At 39.2% G+C, this 19,218-nt stretch overlaps 2 protein-coding genes across 4 annotated transcripts; one reads left to right on the forward strand and one right to left on the reverse strand.

Moving 5' to 3' along the window:
• The first annotated feature begins 657 nt into the window (after nucleotides 1-657).
• deaf1 (DEAF1 transcription factor) lies at nucleotides 658-7,353 on the forward strand. Of its 3 annotated transcripts, none has more exons than XM_056739546.1 (13): nucleotides 658-1,062; nucleotides 1,638-1,735; nucleotides 1,859-1,988; nucleotides 2,280-2,426; nucleotides 2,598-2,737; nucleotides 2,839-2,904; nucleotides 3,041-3,082; nucleotides 3,164-3,287; nucleotides 3,490-3,639; nucleotides 5,087-5,343; nucleotides 5,653-5,718; nucleotides 6,713-6,802; nucleotides 6,882-7,353. In XM_056739546.1, exons 1-13 carry the CDS (start codon nucleotides 885-887, stop codon nucleotides 6,984-6,986), a joined length of 1,593 nt encoding a protein of 530 aa, XP_056595524.1. In that variant the 5' UTR covers nucleotides 658-884; the 3' UTR covers nucleotides 6,987-7,353. The 3 variants fall into 3 exon arrangements, with proteins under 3 accessions (XP_056595524.1, XP_056595526.1, XP_056595525.1); XM_056739548.1 differs by having other exon boundaries at nucleotides 1,859-1,964; XM_056739547.1 differs by having other exon boundaries at nucleotides 659-1,062; nucleotides 1,641-1,735.
• Nucleotides 7,354-10,806: 3,453 nt separating this feature from the next.
• drd4a (dopamine receptor D4a) lies at nucleotides 10,807-18,838 on the reverse strand. The gene is made up of 4 exons (XM_056739557.1): nucleotides 18,162-18,838; nucleotides 16,765-16,877; nucleotides 13,949-14,553; nucleotides 10,807-11,678 (listed from the first exon to the last, which is right to left on the reverse strand). The coding sequence occupies exons 1-4, from the start codon at nucleotides 18,405-18,407 to the stop codon at nucleotides 11,446-11,448; spliced, it is 1,197 nt and encodes a 398-aa protein (XP_056595535.1). The 5' UTR covers nucleotides 18,408-18,838; the 3' UTR covers nucleotides 10,807-11,445.
• Between the last annotated feature and the right edge of the window lie 380 nt (nucleotides 18,839-19,218).

A 19,218-nucleotide genomic window follows, 5' to 3' on the forward strand; every position in this document is an offset into this window, starting at 1 on the left:
TTGCAAATACATTATTATACTAAATAACAATGTTTGGACTGTATAAATTGCAAATACATTATTATAATAAATAACAATGTTTGTAATGTATAAATGGCAAATACATTATTATTATAAATAACAATGTTTGGACTGTATAAATGACAAATACATTATTATAATAAATAACAATGTTTGGAATGTATAAATGGCAAATACGTTATTATAATAAATAACAATGTTTGGACTGTATAAATTGCAAATACATTATTATACTAAATAACAATGTTTGGACTGTATAAATTGCAAATACATTATTATACTAAATAACAATGTTTGGAATGTATAAATGGCAAATACATTATTATAATAAACAACAAAATGTATTAATAATATTAAAATATAATATTTACTTGACTTTTGAAAAATTTAATTGAGTTCAAAAATGTTTGATAAGTATCACTTTTGTCAAAAAATTTATAATAAATAGGGAAGAATAAATAAGCAGTTAATCATCAATAACGTTGTCAATAATATTGATATTTATAAAAAGATATGTATTCATTGTAATTTCCTACATATCTCGTTTCATCTAAAACAATACGTTCCCTTCTAATGTAGACGAGCGTCATTTCGTGTTACGTCGTTTACATTCGGTAATTTCCGTGTGCGTTCGGTAATTTCCGCCTGGTCTTCTTCCTGTGTTGATCCCGTCCCCAGAAAAGACACTGGGAGGCCATTACCCTGCAACCATTTTCTTTTTAACACACTTGGACAAACGGCTAATCTATTCCGTGCAAGCAGCGAGAGCGATTATTGGATACGTGCGCATTTATAGAGCACAAGAGACGTGCAGCTCGCCCCGAAAATCCTTCGGATTATTTCGGCTGGATTCGTGTTATGAAATGGACGCCACTGAACCGGCGGCGAAAGCGCTCGAGTTGGGCGACGCGGAAGCGGTTGCAGTTTCGGATACCGAATCGGAGGCCGAAGTTGCAACGATGACTGTGATGGGAGAAACGGGAAACATCGACATAGCCGAATCACTGCCGAACCAAGACGATGCCGAAAGCGCGTTTGCAGGTCAGTGTATGCACGCGCACCGGCTGATAGTATTGTTTTACTGACTAACATGACAATCGGTACACAATATTTGAGCTTTTTTGCAGTTTATGGTTTATAACGTTACAAAAGGATTATCTTACTTCGTCTTAAATAAAAAAAAAAACTCACTCTTTTGAACTACAAACCCTTACAGAAATCCTTTATGGACAAAATCACTACGTTTGGTTGTGAATTTAAAAACAATGAAGTACAATGATGTACTATGGTCATTTCTCTATAAATTGTGATATTTATTTGTGCTACTTTACACGTGTACATACATTGTTTTAAAATGTGCATATAAATGAAATATGTGTTGTTGACGCAGAAAACTTATTCATCTATCGTGATGCTCTACTTAGTGGTTGTCCTGTATCATCAATAACAAACTACAACTGTTAAAAAATAAATGTTTTAAACTATTAAATATCACATTCATGGGATTTGATTAAAAATATGTAGATTGTAAATTGCATTAGCTAAAAGTGACTTTGAAGAGTTGTGTATAAAACAACAATATTATGAAGAAACTTTAAAATATCTACGTGTCCAAGAAGTCACGGCAGTCACCGTTGGAGATGTTCACACCGGAGAGGACACTGTATTTACATCCTCCGTGACAGCTGCAGCTTCCATCCCTGAACACGTGCTGGTAAGAAAACGCTTTATCTGATGGACCCGTGGGACACTTCCAAGTTCTAATGGTCAAAATAAGCCATTCATACGTTTAGTCTTATTTTGAATGATAATGACAGACATGTTGTGATTGATGCAGACAGGCAGAACCACGCTTCAGATTGGAGACAGTCTGAGCTCCCAGAAGGCCACGCTGATTGTGGTGCACACGGATGGAAGCATCGTGGACGCCACCGGGCTGAAGGGTACCACAACACCAATGACACCTGGTGTGTGTGTGTCAAGCGCTGTAGTTTAGGTTGTGCTTTAGCTGATCCGAAGACGGTGCTGCTCAAAAATTACAGCTCTAACTTCGATTGGCTAAAAAATCAGCTGCGGTCACACATACTGTAACTATTTATTTCGAAACCTCCTTTAATTTATATTAGTTCACATTTTTGTATATTTCATGACGATATATTCCTTGTGTTGTTTGGGTGTTTTATTTCTATATTTCTCTTTCCTCTAAGTGGAAATAAATACAGAAGTGTCGTTTTTCTTCTTCGCTGACATTCTCTCAGGTCCTCAGACCCCGACCACCCCTCTGATGTCGGGACATGATAAGGACGTCTCAAAGTACAACTGGGATCCCTCAGTGTACGACAATGAGCTTCCTGTGCGCTGCAGGAACACAAGTGGGATCCTCTACAAGAACCGACTGGGCTCAGGTACACACTGGTCACAAGAGGGCGTCCACAGACTGCTGAATCTCATGCTTGTCGTTCCCTGCGTAGCCATGTTCTTCACAAAACTCCTCCTGACTTTAAGTGTGCAAATTTATCGATATCTTTACGTGAAGAGGCTATCGTGGCTGAATGCATATGAACTTTTGATTTCAGGTGGTAAAGGACGCTGTATCAAACACAACAACAACTGGCACACCCCGACAGAGTTTGAGGCCATGTCGGGTAGGGCGAGCAGCAAAGACTGGAAGAGGAGCATCCGCTATGCCGGGCGACCTCTGCAGTGTCTCATTCAGGTCAGACCGGACATCTACGTACACGCTCGCAGTAACACAAAATTACACCCTTTCCAAAAATCCCCCGGAGGCACAATCAAAAGGAAATGTGTGTGTTGCAGGAGCGCATTCTGAACCCGCATGCGGCGTCCTGCACGTGTGCAGCCTGCTGCGATGATCTGTCCACAGTGAGTGATTCGCTGGCATAATCTGATCAATCATATAGTGTGTTGTCTTACATCATGTTAGCATTTCTTAACATGGTACGTGTGCACAGAGCTGCCGCGACATCACAAAAATCCTTTCTTTGTTTGTCTATTCCAGTGTGCCAAGGACGGATCTTTCGAAGCGGAGAACATAACCATGGTAAATTGTCTGGCGTCGTGATTGTGATGTCAGATTGCTTTAAGAACAGCGACCCAGAATCGAATTCTGTCCTTCTTACAGACGGGCCCCGTCAGACTGTTCGTCCCTTATAAAAGAAGGAAGAAGGACAATGAATGCTCAACTTCCCCAGAGAAGAAGGACGTTCAGACACCGAAGAACATCACCCTGACTCCAGGGGCGACATGTAAGCGTTTGTGTAACACACAATATTACCATGTGAACACACGAGTTTGTTAAGTGAGGAGATACTGAAAGTTATTTATATTATTAAATATAAGTTGTGACGACTTAGCATACATAGCAAAGCATATCACCGCGAAAGGAAAATACTCTCCCATGGCAGATAGTAAATGGATTAATGTTCACGGCTTTCTGTCTGATCTCAGTTACAGTCACTCCATCCGGACAGATCGTCACTCCATCGGGACAGATCACCACATCGGGCGTTCTGACTTTTGAACGAACGGCTTCAGGAGAAGCTACGGCCATCGTCTCTGACAGCCCCGGCCCTGCTGACGTTTTCACCAGCACAACCAGTGAGTGATGGGCAGACATTTACATGCTCTATACATATTACATGAGGCCGTTCTATCATATTCAAGCTTTGCCCTTTAATGTGGTTTTTGCATCAAAAGGACAGTGGGCGGTCTTCGGTCGTGCCGACAGAGGTTAAAACTCTCTCCCCCCTCTGAAACCCAGGACCGGCTTGTTTTTGACTCGTCTTTTGCTGAATTGGAGTGTTATTTTTTGAGGTCTTTGTGTGAGATGGAGCCTGAATCTATCTGAGCCCAGCATGTGTCTCAAATAACGAGTTTTCTGCTGTTTTGTAACCTGTCCAGTTGGGGTGACTCCTGTTAAATGGCACAGTGGTAGGACAGATGGGATTCTGGGTCTGTTCTGATGTGGGTCATGCTTGGTCAGTCTGCTCTAAACCAATCCCAGTATAACTGTTAATTGAAGAATACTTTATTTTTTAACTTCCACTCGATATCAGTGAACTCCTTCATTTAGGTGCTTTCAGATATCTAGTTTTTTAATGCCCAAAAATGAAAATTCTGTCATCATTTACTCACCCTTTTATCAGTTCAAACCTGTATGACACAAAATAATATATTTTGAAGAAAGCAGACAGCACTTGACCCCTTTGACTTATGGTGTATAGACACAGAATCAATGCAAGTGAATGGGCTCCTGTTAACAACATTTTTCAAAATATCTTATTTTGTGTTCTGCGGAAGAAGCAAAGTCATAAAGGTTTGAAGAGACAAAAGGGTGAGTAAATTTTGACAGAATTTTAACTTTTGGTTGAACGATCACTTTAACATGTTTTGCAAACTTCATTTTGTTCCACTCTGAATTATTATATGCATTATTATAGTAGCAGAGGTGTCTGAGTGCAGAATGACCGTCTTAAAATTATATTCATCCATTCCCAGCGCCAGTCCATAGATATTGCTTTCAATCTATCTGTCAGTCTTCTTTTAGGAGAAGTTAACAGGGTGTTAATTCTTCTTTAGTACTTTGGTTTGGGGTGAACATTGAGGGCAGTCATTCTGTGTAAAGAGACTCTGAGACCGTGACCGGTTCCATGCCACTGATCAAGTTGCGTGTTTTGACAAAGCCTGGGAAGACATCAGTTGTTTTGTATAAAGGAACAGCTCAGTTTGCTTAAACTGTTGCAGGAAAATACTATAATCTTAAAAAGGACGATGGGACTTTTTCCAGTCAAGGAATTTAAAAAGCACACACACCGTACGCCTGTCTTCCCCTGTCTATCCAATTTGGTTCTGTCTGGTTTGCTTCTTTTGAAACAACAAGCTTTTAAAATGAAATGTGGGTCAGGGTTATAGAAATGGACACGAATCATCCAGCCCAGAGGAAAATGTTTTTCATTCTTCTTAACTTCCACTATGTTTTTCCATTGTGAGATTTTGTCATCAGCAAATTTGTTTTGTGCAGAAATGTCGTTTTCTCTCTCCACAGTGTTGACCACCCTCCCCGCGCTGGCCGTAGTGCCCCAGCAGGCAGTGGTGCAGTCTAAACCCCCGCCAGCGGTGGCGCTGGCGAACGGATTAGAGACGAACGAGCAGGACACGTGGCTTTACCTGGAGGAGATGGCCAACACGCTTCTCAGTAACGTCCAGCAGCTCAAAGTACTGATCGCACAAGCTAAACAGACCAGTCAGGATGAACCGCACACCGTTATCAGTCCAGAGAAAACCAACAACGCCCGGAAAGAGGTGATTTCTCTGAATTTGTGTTGCATACAATCGTGTGAACACAGAGTTGATCAGCACTAAATGTGTTTCTCTGTCACGACTAAACAAATCACCAAACAAAATGTATTCGGATTCATGGGATGTACTGTAGTGTATGGGTAAGGTGGAAACATAAGATTGTGATGCTAGGAACTTTGACTTGGCCAATAAGTGGATCTCGAGGATGATTAAATGAATTGTAAATGAAATAAAAGTAAATGAATAAAGTATTTTTGGTTTGACCACTTTATTAAGATTCATCTTATTGATCTTACGCTTCACTTTCTGCAGGCCTTTCAGACTCAGCTGTCTCTCGGCGATGAACACGATGGGAAAATCACTGAAATTATCATCAAGGCAAGTGGACAGATCTTACTTTGAAGCAATTTTCTTCAAGTGTAGATGGTTAAAATTGTGATTGTTGGGGAGCTTGCACAGTTTCGCCAGATGGTTTTTGCAGGCAGTGAGAGGTCCATCTCGCATTGTTTGCTGTCTTTCGATTTTTGCGGTACGTGTTGACACAGATAATTCCCTTGACAACCATAGTTTGGCAGAAGATGACATATGAAAACGCTACCAACCGCCGAGTCCAGCTCGATGAGTGCAACAGAAAAGGGTTGGAATCCATTCCAAATCTATTTGTTTTGTTTAAAGACAAATAGATTTTTAGCAATTACGTTTCAATGTAATACATGTTCAACCACATGAAACAATTCAGAAACACACATATATTAGCGATTGCTGCATTATTTATGTGTTTATCTCAACTAAAACGCCTTTGAATGTGGCTCGTCCGGTCAAGTCAGGGTTTAGAAACGAGCTATGAGCTTTAAAATGTGGCTGATGTCAAACTGATTCCGATGTAGTTGGTGTGCGATGTATTGTGATGGAACAAAACTGTGGAAACACTCATTACCGTCACACATGGTCACCTGCTGTGTGGACGTGGCAGGTGGTTGGATGTGACGGACAGCTGAGCGAAAGAGAGAGAGATTGAAGCAGAACTATCACAATGTCCAGCCAGAAGATGGGGGTTGAAAATACACGGTTGATCGGGTAGAAAAGCGCAATATTTTCCTTGCGAAACCTTTCTGTTTTTTTCATTATTATATTCCACTCTGTGTTAAAGGAAAAGTTCACCTAGAAATAATTAATCTGAATTATCATTGATTTCGAATGACAATTCAACCTCATGCTGTTCCACACCTTTGTGTCTATATTTTAATTTGTTTTTTTTTGCTTCAGAATTTAATAGTAGCATTTTTTTTACAGTTAAGTATTAAGAAAACAGATGACCCCCTCTACATTTACCAACATAATAGTAACACTTATATGTTTTCCTGTCTTTCAGCACACGTGTGTGAATTGCGGACGAGAGGCTTCTAGCGAATGCACGGGGTGTCATAAAGTTCATTACTGCTCCGGCTTCTGTCAGCGGAGGGTAAGTCCGGCCTAGCGGTCGACATCATCTCATGCTTGTTAGAGCTTCTTATTTTATTTTTGGACCCGTCTCTCCGCAGGACTGGAAGGAGCATCAACTGAGCTGCTGTCATCCGAGTGCCGCCGTCAGCATTCAGGAAGAGACCCAGATTACCAGCGTGGACACGGAGAAAGGAAAGGTCTAATGTCTAACGCCACAGGACCTGCGCTGTACGATGTTTCCATTCATGTGTTTTAGTTTAGCTATTAAGCCTTATTTAAGCAGCTTCCTCGCACGCTGTGACCTACTTTGAAATTTGTCAGTGAAGGTGACAAATTTTGTCATCATTTATTAACGTGGTCCTAATCCCACTTGACCATCTTTCTTCTACCATAAACATATTTTTTCGTGCCTCTGAAGAAAGTCATGTTTGTAACAACACAAGTGTAAATGATGTCTTATTTTTGGATGTATTGATATTCCTTTATTTGGACCGCGTTATTAAACGTATTCAAATGAAGGCTGCCATATTTCATTTGTTTGCTAAACAAAAATAAATGCCAGTTTCTGTGCTTGTGTGCATCTTTATTCAATGTTTTTGGGGTGCAGGACACACAAGTCCATTATCATAAGCATTTTGAATGAATATGCCACATTTCTGAGATCAGCTCAGGTTTTATCCGTGAAAGCTGTAGACTGGCACACAGTTGACCTCATCTGAAATTAAACAGACCTGAATGCTGAACATCTCTAACTTGAACATGACAACCATGGCCTTCAGATTTATAATTCTGTGTTAGCCTAAAAGGGTCATATACACTATCATTTTAGTTTTGAGGTCTGCTGTGATAAAGGCCATTACAGGAATGTAGTTGCACAGTAATAAATTATTTTATCTCATGCAGGAAATTATGCATTATTCTGCTTGGTTTCCAATGAGATTTCTGCTGATTTTACATTGGGTTGGTTCTTAGAGTTTGTATTCACAGCACATTCAACTGCTTAAATGTGTTGTGTTAAAATAAAATGCTTTCCTTTAATTGATTTCCTAAGATGTGACCTATTTTACCAGACAGCCTCTAATTCAAGTTTGTTGCACAAAAGTGCATTGTCCTGTTTCTTAAAGCTCAAACCAATTTAAATTCAAAGTTTATCCAAATACAAAACACAGCCTCCACTTTAGATTTCCCTTGAGCACCTCTGGCTGAAAGTTTGCTCCAGGACGAAGTTTTTATTATCTTTGTTGGTACCTCTGCATTTAAATCACCTGAATCAATGTGCGGGGAAATAAAATTGTTGGGGGAATTATAGAAAGGCCACTCGACGGATTCAGACAAAATACTGCCATTCACAATATTCCAAAACAGGAGCCAAAAGTCAAAGTTTGTTTTCATTTGAACAGGACAATTAAATAAAACAGAAACGGGCACTGGAGATGCACCACAAATGCAACATGAACACCTTTTACAGTCATATTCAGAGCAATTTACGGTCTATAACCTTTAAAATTTTTTATTTTGTGTAACCTTAAAATTGAACCCAAAACTTAGCTTTTTACTGCAGAATATCTGGTATTTAAGTTACACATTTTAGTACAAATAATTATTCAAGAAAGAATAGAAGAAGACTTAACTCAGAGTTCTGTCGTCATTAGCAGATGACGTCACGTCAGAAGTTTTATAACCGTGTCTTGTCTCGTTCTGTCTTGATACAAGATCTTATTTCAAGGTCAGGCCGTTCACAAAGCTCTCTAATGGGGTCCAAAAACTATATCTGAATAATAAAAAAGGGCAATATGGACATTCTGGAAGTTAATTTGTCTTTGAAAGGTATTTCAGAAGTCTAGTATCCTTACCGTGCTTTCTTTAAAGTTGAGACGAAGCAAATATTCCGTCATCATTTCCTCAACCTCACGTTTTTAACACAAACTTTTTAACTCTGCCAAGCTCAAAAACATATATATATATATTATACTTATATGTTTTTGAGCTTGGCAGAGTTAAAAAGTTTGTAAAAAGAACATACTTATATGTTCCCAAGCCATACCGTTTGCTGTGTGTGAGGAACGGTTCAAATTTTCTGAGGCGGGAAAGACGTTAGCGCCACATACGTCAGAGCTGCGTCGCGTTTGTACGTCGATTGTTTCGAAAACGGTGTGATTTTGCATAGCTTAACGAGATGCTTTGCTTGTTTTCTGTAAAAGATAAATAATTAAAAACCACAACTTGACCCATAACCTTCATCTAAAACTAAAGAGAAGACCTTGAAGACCTACAATTCTTAACCTTGAACCCGATTGGTTGACAATATTTTACGAAAAATAAACATGCTTTTACTAAAGTATGCAATCTAACTATAGTTTAACTATTTATAGTAGGTAAAGTAAACATACTTTATTCATATTTGTATAGAATTTTTTTACTATAGTCATGAAATCAAACAGGAAAAGTGTTTTACAGTGTTGCAGTGATTATTATAAATGATGTATTCATGCACACCATTATTTTTTTTAATTAATTTGCACTTGAAATCTTTCAAAAACATAAAGCTCCTCTCAACAACAACTCTTCACCACATGACGTAAGCAACAAAAAAGAGATTGGACTATACTCACTGTTCAATGGCCGCATTTTAAGACTTCGTTCCAGACCTAACTTACAACAAACAAATCAAAAAGGGAAGGCAAAATAAAGCTTCGCGGCCACATTTTTATATATATAAAAAATAAATCTCATTTCAGAAGCCGTTGAACTCGAATATAGGTCACGATACGGAAAACAAGTCGTTTGCAACTTCCGTTCCATGTTGACTTTTATGGAGAACTCTTATGTTCTAAGAAAACATACATACACATTTATCGCTATATTTATGCAACAATATTTTCACAGAATATTTCGTAGATAAAGATTTTTTTTCAGTTTGTATGTTAGTTAAAAACCACACCCGTGTGTTTGTGTGTACCTTCATATTGACCACCTGGTCTTTTTTCAATTGTCTACCCCGGCGGGAGTGCTGAATGACCAGGAGAGCTCATTCTCTTCCAAAAAGAAAGATCGCAGTCAAAGTGTTTCCTGCTGGATGTGACATTTACTTTAAAAGATTGTCTTTATTTCTGACATTTCTCGAGTCCATTCAGATATGCCAGTATTAAGGGTGATAATGGGGGTTTATGGCACTCGTGGCTCTGTTGGGAAGATGTCGTGCAGTTGCTTGAGAACCCATCAGCAAAACATGAATCCAGTTTCAGTGGCTCAGTATTTTTGACGAACCGTGGTGACCCTGAAATTAAAGTTTTATAAAAGCATATGCGGACCTCTCCTAAAAACGTGTTTTAACAATGTCTCGGACTGAAAATCATGTTTTACTTTAAACATCAACGTCCAAGATTTACTAGAAACTCTTCAATTCTCAGAGCTCTAAAGGAGAAGTTTCTGCACCAACTAATGGCGACGTCATTTCATTCAAGTCCTCACCGATGTTGCTTGACAGCTTTCCATCTTTTTGCATGGAGGAGAGAGGCCGGATTGAACCCGGACAGGCAGCGGCTGCCGCTGTGGCTTTCTGAGAGTAATAAGTTTTGACGTGTCTCATTTTAAAAGCATCGGGAAATATACTTGGCCCCTGTGCCACGGGAGGACACTATCTCTCTTTAACCTTGATGTCACTCACGCCTCTACTTTTAAGGAAATTACTTTTTAATGTTTTCGGAATAAAAAAAGCCAACGTGGCATAAAGAATGAGGGAAACATCGGACAGATGACGTGTAGTCGGAAGGAACTGCTGCACCGTCATCAGCATGTGGGGGAAAGACCCCTGTAGTGTGTAGCTGATAGACTGTAAATAATTGAGAGGGACGGAATATTCTCCTTTATGTAATGCACAGTCAGCTAGCAACTTTGGAGATAACGGGATTACATTTAGACGACACAAAATGCATCTCTTGTGAAAAAAAACATTTATTTTTCAGACGAAAGTTGCATTCAGATAAAAAAACCAAAGCCCCAGTTTAGGCTCTCGGGTTTCTGGATGAACTCCATGTGATGTAAGACTGCAGTTATGGCAACAAGAGGTCATCGTATGGCCGACCAATCCATAGAAGCTTTAAAGCGTACATTGGCCTCATTTATGAAACGCATACACAACAAATAGACATAATTGTTCAATTGTACCATACTTGTGTAAACTGCATGCATGATTTGACAAATTGTGTAAGTATACATTGTTTAGCCGGGAGCTGTATGAAATCCTTACGTATGATCTTTGATCATTTTCAGACCTGACGGAACACAAAAGAAGAAATTTGAAAGAATGTCAATAATTAAACAACACCGGACCCCATTGACTTCCTGAGACATTTTACAAAATATCTTCTTTTGTGTTTCACAGATGAAAGAGTCAGGTTTGGAATGACATGAGGGTGAATAAATGATGACAGCATTTCTATTTTTGGCCGAACTATCCCTTTAAGAGAACATGCAAGTCTCATTCCTGAATTTTACGTCATACGATGTCACACCGGGAATCTCCTGCGTTACAAATAGTCAACATACAGCCAGGTCAAATGTAATGGCAGCAAACATCTTGGTGCATTATACTGTAGTCATTTCTTTAAACATGCTGTATTTACATGTAAGCATCACATTGTCTGGTTTGTTCATAAACTCTCAGAGGTTAGCACGTTCAGGCAAGCAGCAGCTGGGTAGAGACGGAACAAACTTCCTAAAGAACTTTCGGAACTCCGTGTTGAAGACGGTGTAGATGATGGGATTGAGGGCGCTGTTGACGTAACCCAACCAGGTCACGATGCTGGTGACGCTGCTGGGGATGTCACAGTCCTCGCAGATAGCCCTCATAGTGTGCACTACGAAGAATGGTGTCCAGCAGAAGAGAAAGGCACCTGCAGACAGATGAAAAGTTTGACGGAGTTTGAGTTCTGTTAGGTAAGTATCCAAACAAATCTATCTATCTCACGACACCTTGAACATCTGACCCTGTCCATATCATTCTCCGGAAATTCAGGAGGTCACTAAAAGAAGTTTCACAGCTCAGCATGAATAATCTCTGAACTATTGAAAAGTTTTTTTTTATTCACTTTATCCTGAGGGGGTTGACAGAGGGTTGCCCTCATCAGAGGGATGTGAAATCTGAAGCAGGAATCTATCCATCCTGCTCTCTGTGGGCATCCATCATTCGTCTGAAGTGAGGGGAACGAAAGAACATGCCGGACATCTGAATGTCACTCTTCTGTAGAGTTGCTATTAGTTTAACTTTGTTAGGGTTTTAATCTAAACGTTCTGACCTTCTGTGCGAGCTGAATTTAATTAGGAAATAAAGTTCAAGCAGCTGTTCTTAAATGTAAATATGGACATAACAATCTCTGAGATGCTTTTATAAATAATTATAAATATACATATATTTTTTAATCTTTAATTTTAATTATTAAAAGAGGCTAGGAAAAAAATCAAAGCCTAGAACACAAGTAAAAAAAAAAAAATATATATATATAGATATATATATATACAGTATATATATTTATATATACTTATATTGTATATGTATAATATATATTTATGTGTATACATTTTAAAAAAAATCATGTTTTTTATTATGTTAACATGTTATTATTGTATTTTATTGCTGTTTTTTTTGTTATTGTGGCTCAAGTCAAAACAAACCAACTGGAGTTTGATTGATATTAATTTGACTTTAATTTTTTATTTCTCCTGTTGGAACCAAATTCTTCATATACTTATGTGAGTATACACATATATATATATATTTATATAATGTTTTTTTTTTTCAACTCGCGCTGTATTTCTTGGCTTTGTTTTTTTTGCCTAGCTATGCAATGCAAATAAAATTTGACTGATTATTACTATTATTTTATACATATTTTATAGAATATATTTGATATTAAATTTTTATTTATCGTTTTATTTAGATTACATTATTTTATATTAGATATATTTTTGTTATTATTAATACTTTTTTGGTTAACATTTAATTTAAAACTGTTGATTCGCGATTTTAAGCTTATAATAATGATTTATAAATTGAGCAAATGAGCCATCAGGTAAGATTTCACAGCAAAATGGACCCATGTCAACAAATGTGTGTACATGTAAAGCAAACCATCACAAGCAACATACCAACAACAAACGGAAGCACCCTCATGGCTTTCCTCTCTCTCCCGTTAATCTTTGTATATAATATTTATATATACTTATATTGTATATGTATAATATATATTTATGTGTATACATTTTTAAGCTTATAATAATGATTTATAAATTGAGCAAATGAGCCATCAGGTAAGATTTCACAGCAAAATGGACCCATGTCAACAAATGTGTGTACAGTAACCTGCAATTTTATGCTAAAAACAAAGTTGGCGTAAGAGAGAATCATTTTTGCATCTTAAATATCATGGACACAAATGTCTAAAATACAATCTTTTCTTGAAAAATTGTCGATAATATTTAAAATACAATAAATAGTTTGCCTCTATATGGTGCTGTGATACAGAATTTGTTTTGTAAATAAGAACATTTGAGATGATTTTCAAACTGACCTATCCATGTGCATTATGGATTTCCTGACCCTCGATTGCCCCTCTGTTTCACCTCATCTAATTTGAACTCAGGCTGACAATTATTGCCCGCCGCAAAAAAGGTTGCCCAGAACTGTCAGTACTGTACAGTATGAGAGCTCTCACGTCACTGGCAGGTCTCACAGGAACCAGTGAAAAGGATAAGAGTCGGCCTTAAAGTGACGGCTATCCCGCTGCTGGACTAAAGTGAGTTTTACGTCATAATCGGATTAAAGGATTGACCAGGAATGATAAGCCAATGAGGGCCAAAGCAGTTTCAACAAGTGAAAGACTCAAATTAGCTGGTTTAAGGCGCAATATCATACATCTTACAAAAGAGCCTCTCACATCTGTTTTCAATATCCTCAAGGGATAGTTCAACCAGAAATGAAAATGAATAATTATTAATTTACCCTTGTGTCATTTCCACCCTTTTTGACTTACTTTCTTCTGCAGAACATATGATTCCCAAACAACATTGGCCCCCACTGACTTCCATTGTATGAACAAAAAAAGACATTTCTCAAAATCAGTTTCAGTTTACATTCATGTAAAGCAAACCATCACAAGCAACATACCAACAACAACCGGAAGCACCCTCATGGCTTTCCTCTCTCTCCCGTTAATCTTTGCCCTCTTCCTCTGCCGGTTCCGGTTCTGATCTTCCCTGCAGCGCTCGCCGGGGTACGCCAGCATGGACACACTTACGTCTTTGCAGTCCGCCTGGTACGGGCTGTCAGAATCTGGATACTGATCCTGGTCCACCTCCTCCAGGGAAATATCAGCGAGGTCATTGTCGATGACGGGCGGCAGAGGGGGCGGCAGGCCGGACAGGGGTTGCAAGGAGGCGGCGGCCTCCTGGAGCTTCTTACAGGCCTGCATGCTGTTCTTCAGCTTGGCTTTACGTGCCTCCTCCCATTTTTTTAGGCCGCGGAACATTCCGCAGTACAGCATGAGCATGATGGGACACGGCACGAAAAATGAGCAGACGGAGGAGTAGATCACGTAATTGTTGTCCTCCAGCTTGCACTCGCTGTGGTCCCGGTTAGGGACGTTGTTGATGCCGAACATCACGGGCGAGGCCACCGCCAGAGCTAAGATCCATGTGGCGGAAAGCAGTACAATCTGTCGCTGGTCCACGTGCTTGCGGTTGTAAATGAGAGGGAAGGATACTGCGATGAACCTGCGTTGAACCGAACAGAACAATATGTAAAAGGTCATGCGATACCAAAATCTATATAAACCCACGGATACGGTTCTTTGCACTGGTGGACTCCTCGTGTTCACCAGCAGCTAAGCCACTGGTTGAATTTCTTATTCACTAATTGGGTTGACCCAGTTCCCGGTTGATAATGCCTCTCTCTCCAGTGATCTGATAATATCTCTCATATCACTTCTATAATGGGGACACAATATAAAGAAGCTTTTTTGTGGCATTGTGACATTATTTTCATGGCAATTAAGCACATTCATGTCCTACTGTATTAAAGTAATGAACGTCAGTGTCTAGAAATTTATAAAAAAAAGTAAAATGCTTAACAGTAACAATAATGAGACTTCAGGGGTGAGAATGTGTCTTTAAGTTAAGTTAATTAAGTTTACTCTAGATGCCAGTTATCAAAGATGAGCGTGGCGAATGTCCATTTAATATGCAGATTGATGAACATACTTTTTTTCTTTGCACTTTCAGATTTTTTACGTAATCAAAAATGATCAAATTACAGAAAAAGACTGCAAATTAAAAGAAAACTATGAAAAACATTCTTTACAAAAAAACATGGGTTTACTAAAGATGAAATAGTTAAATCATGGTTACTATAATAAAACCATGTTTTTGCCAAAAGTAATCAATGCACCCAAAAAACACAGTTAGTACACTTTTTAACACGAAAATAACACGGCTAATTTTCGTAAGAGATGTCATTTTACGGGAAAACCTGTTAATTTACAGGACAGTTCTTGTTCCTAAGCTGCCTGAAAATTTCGTTTATTATTAGATTCTTTTTAAAGGGTTCATTTAATTTCAAAGTTAAAAACATCTAGCTAAGTTCGTTACATATAACTATTGTAAGTTCATGCACTCTCAAAAAGGATGTGTTGAATGTATGAATGTGTCATGGTATTTTACACATGTGTTTTTTTTATTTTGTGATAAATTAACGTGTCGAGTTAAAAGTTACAAAACATGTGTTGAGATGTGTTCGGTTGAGGACAGATTGTGTTGTTTTTTACACAATGCTGATGTTCACTCTTCCTCCGACAGGTGGATGTGATGAGACCTGTTTTCCTGTTCATGTGACGTTCGGCATAATTTTCTCACGAAAATATCACAATTCAAACAAACGGTGCTATTCCTAAAGGTTACCTTCTTGTATGATATACACTACAAAAATTTTTACATATTACAACGCGTGACATATACTGTACCCTACATGCAATGTTTGAAAAACATGATGATTTTTTTACATTTATTGTATTAAACATGAAGAAAATGTAAAACACCTTGAATCAAAACATTATTTTGACTATTACGCTCCATTCATATCCCCAGCGACTAGCAGCGGCAGAGCGACGTGATCTTGGCGACAGGAAGTGGGCGTGTTCAGCGTCGGGAGTCAAGCGATAAATACATAAAACAAAGTCGCTGGCTGTCTGAATGGTGATTTAGTTTTTATTCGTACTAATTTCTTTGTGTAAATGTTTTCTATGTCTATGTATGTATTAAATAAAAATGTGCTCATGTCACGGCCGATTCAAACCTTGATCAAACCGTGTCGATATTATTCACATCAGATAAACCTCACAGGTCATTTTAAACTCCCTCTGGAATCATTAACCGGTTGCAAACCATCTGCACTAAACACTGTGATGCTGTGGACGCTTCTGTCAAGTGTTTGTTGTCTTTTCTTGCATAACACATTTCACGCCGTTTTACGTCCTGAGAGTGTCGTCCTGAGCATGTCTCTCATTAAGCCTTCTGCTGAGTAAAAAAACTGCAGGGGGACGTTAATGACCTGCAGTCCACTGAGATCTTCAGGCCAAAGTGTGTGAGAGAATCTAAATGAAGCTTAATCACTCTCGTACTCATAGCGGGAAGCCCCTCTTATCATGAATGACTAATAATACACCCCGCTGTGCAGACACCAGGGTCAAATCTGTGTACTGTATAAAGTCTCCATTAGAGTTTCAGAAGAGATGTCAACAACGTGTCAAACTGAGCTCGGATTTCTCTAGTCTGCAATCAAAAGTAGATATTATAGAAGATCACAATATGAACTCAAACGTTTCTCCTCTTATCCACCCAAATCCAGTACTCTTCATGTGACAATCATTAAAATGGTGGAAACGTGTGTCTAAACTTTAAATGTACAGTAATGTTGTCAGTAAGACTCACCTGTCAATGCTGATGGCGCAGAGGTTAAATATAGAAGCTGTGCAAAGCATCACATCCATAGTCATGAGTCCATCACATAGGGCCATATTCAAACTCCAAACTCCATCCTGAAACTAAGACAGACAGACAGACGCCTTAAAAATGTTGTTGACCAATCACCAACAAGCTCCTACATAATGTCTGCTCAAAAGTATAAATGCAGATATAAATGATTTGTAATGTCATGTCATTCAAGACCACATATAGGACGGGGGTAAGGGGGGGGCATACTTCCATCATCTATATGTCTGTCCCTTCATTGTGCACTTTTCACCTCTCCTGAACCGCCTGAGGGCCACAGCAGACAGACTGTGTTTGAAAGCTTAATTTCCCTATTAGCAGCTTGGCGTTGTCACAACAACCAAAGCCAAACACACACCCACACCAAATGCTCTCAGAGCGAGTAGCCGATACACAAAACAGTCTTTAAAAAAAGAGATAAAACATCACAGAGGAGGATTTAATGGCATTTGAATCATTGGCCTGTAGGAGAGGACAGATTCCTAATTGCTTTTTGGTAATGGCCTCTCTCCCATGCCAACGACCCACATTGGCGACGTAAGTGGACACCGTGGTTGTGCGGTAAGGGCGCTCATGTGCAATTGTAATTAAGTCACGGATGAATCACATGAGGTTATTTCCTGTGTCCTTGGCCTAAAATGCCTACCGTTCCCAGTTTGGTTCATTTCCCGTGACCTTGTCACCGGCTCAGAACTCGGTCCAGAACCTGACGCCTACGTCCATCTGTGGTTATTTAGAGGCCTGTTTGGGCACTCCAGTGGAAGGATCTCGGACCTCGTGTCCGCGCCTCAGGGTGATGAAAACAATGTGCATTGTGCAGTATTTCTGATGTCTTGTTTAGCAGACACAGATCATCTCAGCAGGAGGGACCAGGAGCCATGACAGAGCCAAATGCATGTCTGTAGAGTTTTCACGCGAGGGTAACAATTGACCGTTAAGGTGATCTGGCGAAATGTTATGGAAATTGGGGAAGCATTGTGATAGGTGATGAAAAAATGTCATGAAGAATAGCTAAGCATGGCCATGCAGTTTAAGATACAATGCAAAATTGTGAGTGCTGAGTAAAGCAAAACATATTCGAAAGATTTCCATTTTTATCATGAGGCATATTGAAACCATTACTAAATTCCTTTAGTGTGTTTATATTTCAGTATGATTTAATGGTGTTCTATTCGTTCACATCCACCAGATTTCATCCCACCAAGAGGAACCCAAAACACGAGTCACGACACACAGAGACCAAAGTGCAATTTCCATTATAACCATTAAATCCGTAATAATTTCTCTGATGGTTTCTATTGCTTTTTTCAGAAGGAAAATTAAGTCTGTTAACTCACCTCTGCGTAAACGAACAGCGGCAAAACCAGAACAGCCAAAAGCAGATCAGCAACAGCCAAACTGACTATAAAGTAGTTTGTCGTGGTTTTCAAAGCTTTCTCCGTGTAAACGCTCAGACACACCAGCACATTCCCACAGATGATACAAATAATCAATAAGATTCCGAATATGAGGGCTGGGAAGTTGTAGTTCGTGCTGTGGTTTGAGACGGTGAGGTTGGCTTGCATGTCTGTCTCTACAGTCATCCGTCATTCGGCAATACTTGAATAAAACACATCTTTAAAACCCGTTCTTTGCCATCGTCGGATCGCACCTGAAACGCTTTGGATTCGGTCTGCGCGCCGTTCCGTCCCGTTGTTTGCGTCTTTAACCAAAAAGGAAAACAACATAAGATCCCTTCATTCTTCATAATTTTGTTCACAAAAGTTGTCCACACAGGTTTGCGCTGATCTCCAGCTTGCGTTTCTATTTCCATCGACCTGCGCGCAGCGACTTAAAAAGCGGCTTAGCGCAGCGCGTAACCGCGCGCTATTATTACCGCCTGATGCATTGCGATATGTTTTGGTAGTTATTAAAAATGCACATCTTTAGAACAACATCGCTTGTTAAAGTTGATGAGTACTGCAGTTGCTAAATAAAGTCCGCAGCGCGCGGGGTGACCGGTGGCATCTCCACACTTTACGCAGGATTCCCATGGAGTGATAATCTCATCCTGCGTGACGGTGGGAGTGACAGTTACCACTGGGTGGCTGAGACGATCTCAGAAATGCATTTCAACATACACATATGCTTGGGAAGGTAAATTTCATTCACTTACAAAAATATAACTTGAATTTCAGCCAACCAAGGGTCCCCTAACCTGCTGATTTTTTTATTACAAGCAGATTTAGGAATCATCAACTGTTTACCATTTAAACCAGAACAAAATTCCTGTAGTATGTTTTAGGTATTTTGGTCCCATTCACCAGATAACATCCCAGCAAGAGAACCCAACACATTACCAAAGAGACCATAAATGCTCTATTAAAACCAATTAAATACCATTAGAATTTATGT

This window comes from Triplophysa dalaica, chromosome 24 (genome assembly GCF_015846415.1).
Source record: "Triplophysa dalaica isolate WHDGS20190420 chromosome 24, ASM1584641v1, whole genome shotgun sequence".
Lineage (NCBI taxonomy): Eukaryota > Metazoa > Chordata > Actinopteri > Cypriniformes > Nemacheilidae > Triplophysa > Triplophysa dalaica.

What these genes read in the sequence shown, in the direction of transcription:
- deaf1 (XM_056739546.1), top strand. Translation starts at nt 885, where the DNA reads ATGGACGCCACTGAACCGGCGGCGAAAGCGCTCGAGTTGGGCGACGCG. An exon ending in CTCTGCAGTGTCTCATTCAG is followed by an intron (nt 2,738 to 2,838) that starts GTCAGACCGGAC and finishes TGTGTGTTGCAG; the next exon opens with GAGCGCATTCTGAACCCGCA. An exon ending in CCAACAACGCCCGGAAAGAG is followed by an intron (nt 5,344 to 5,652) that starts GTGATTTCTCTG and finishes CACTTTCTGCAG; the next exon opens with GCCTTTCAGACTCAGCTGTC.
- drd4a (XM_056739557.1), bottom strand. Translation starts at nt 18,407, where the DNA reads ATGACTGTAGAGACAGACATGCAAGCCAACCTCACCGTCTCAAACCAC. An exon ending in TGCGCCATCAGCATTGACAG is followed by an intron (nt 14,554 to 16,764) that starts GTGAGTCTTACT and finishes GGTTCAACGCAG; the next exon opens with GTTCATCGCAGTATCCTTCC. An exon ending in GGTGCTTCCGGTTGTTGTTG is followed by an intron (nt 11,679 to 13,948) that starts GTATGTTGCTTG and finishes ATCTGTCTGCAG; the next exon opens with GTGCCTTTCTCTTCTGCTGG.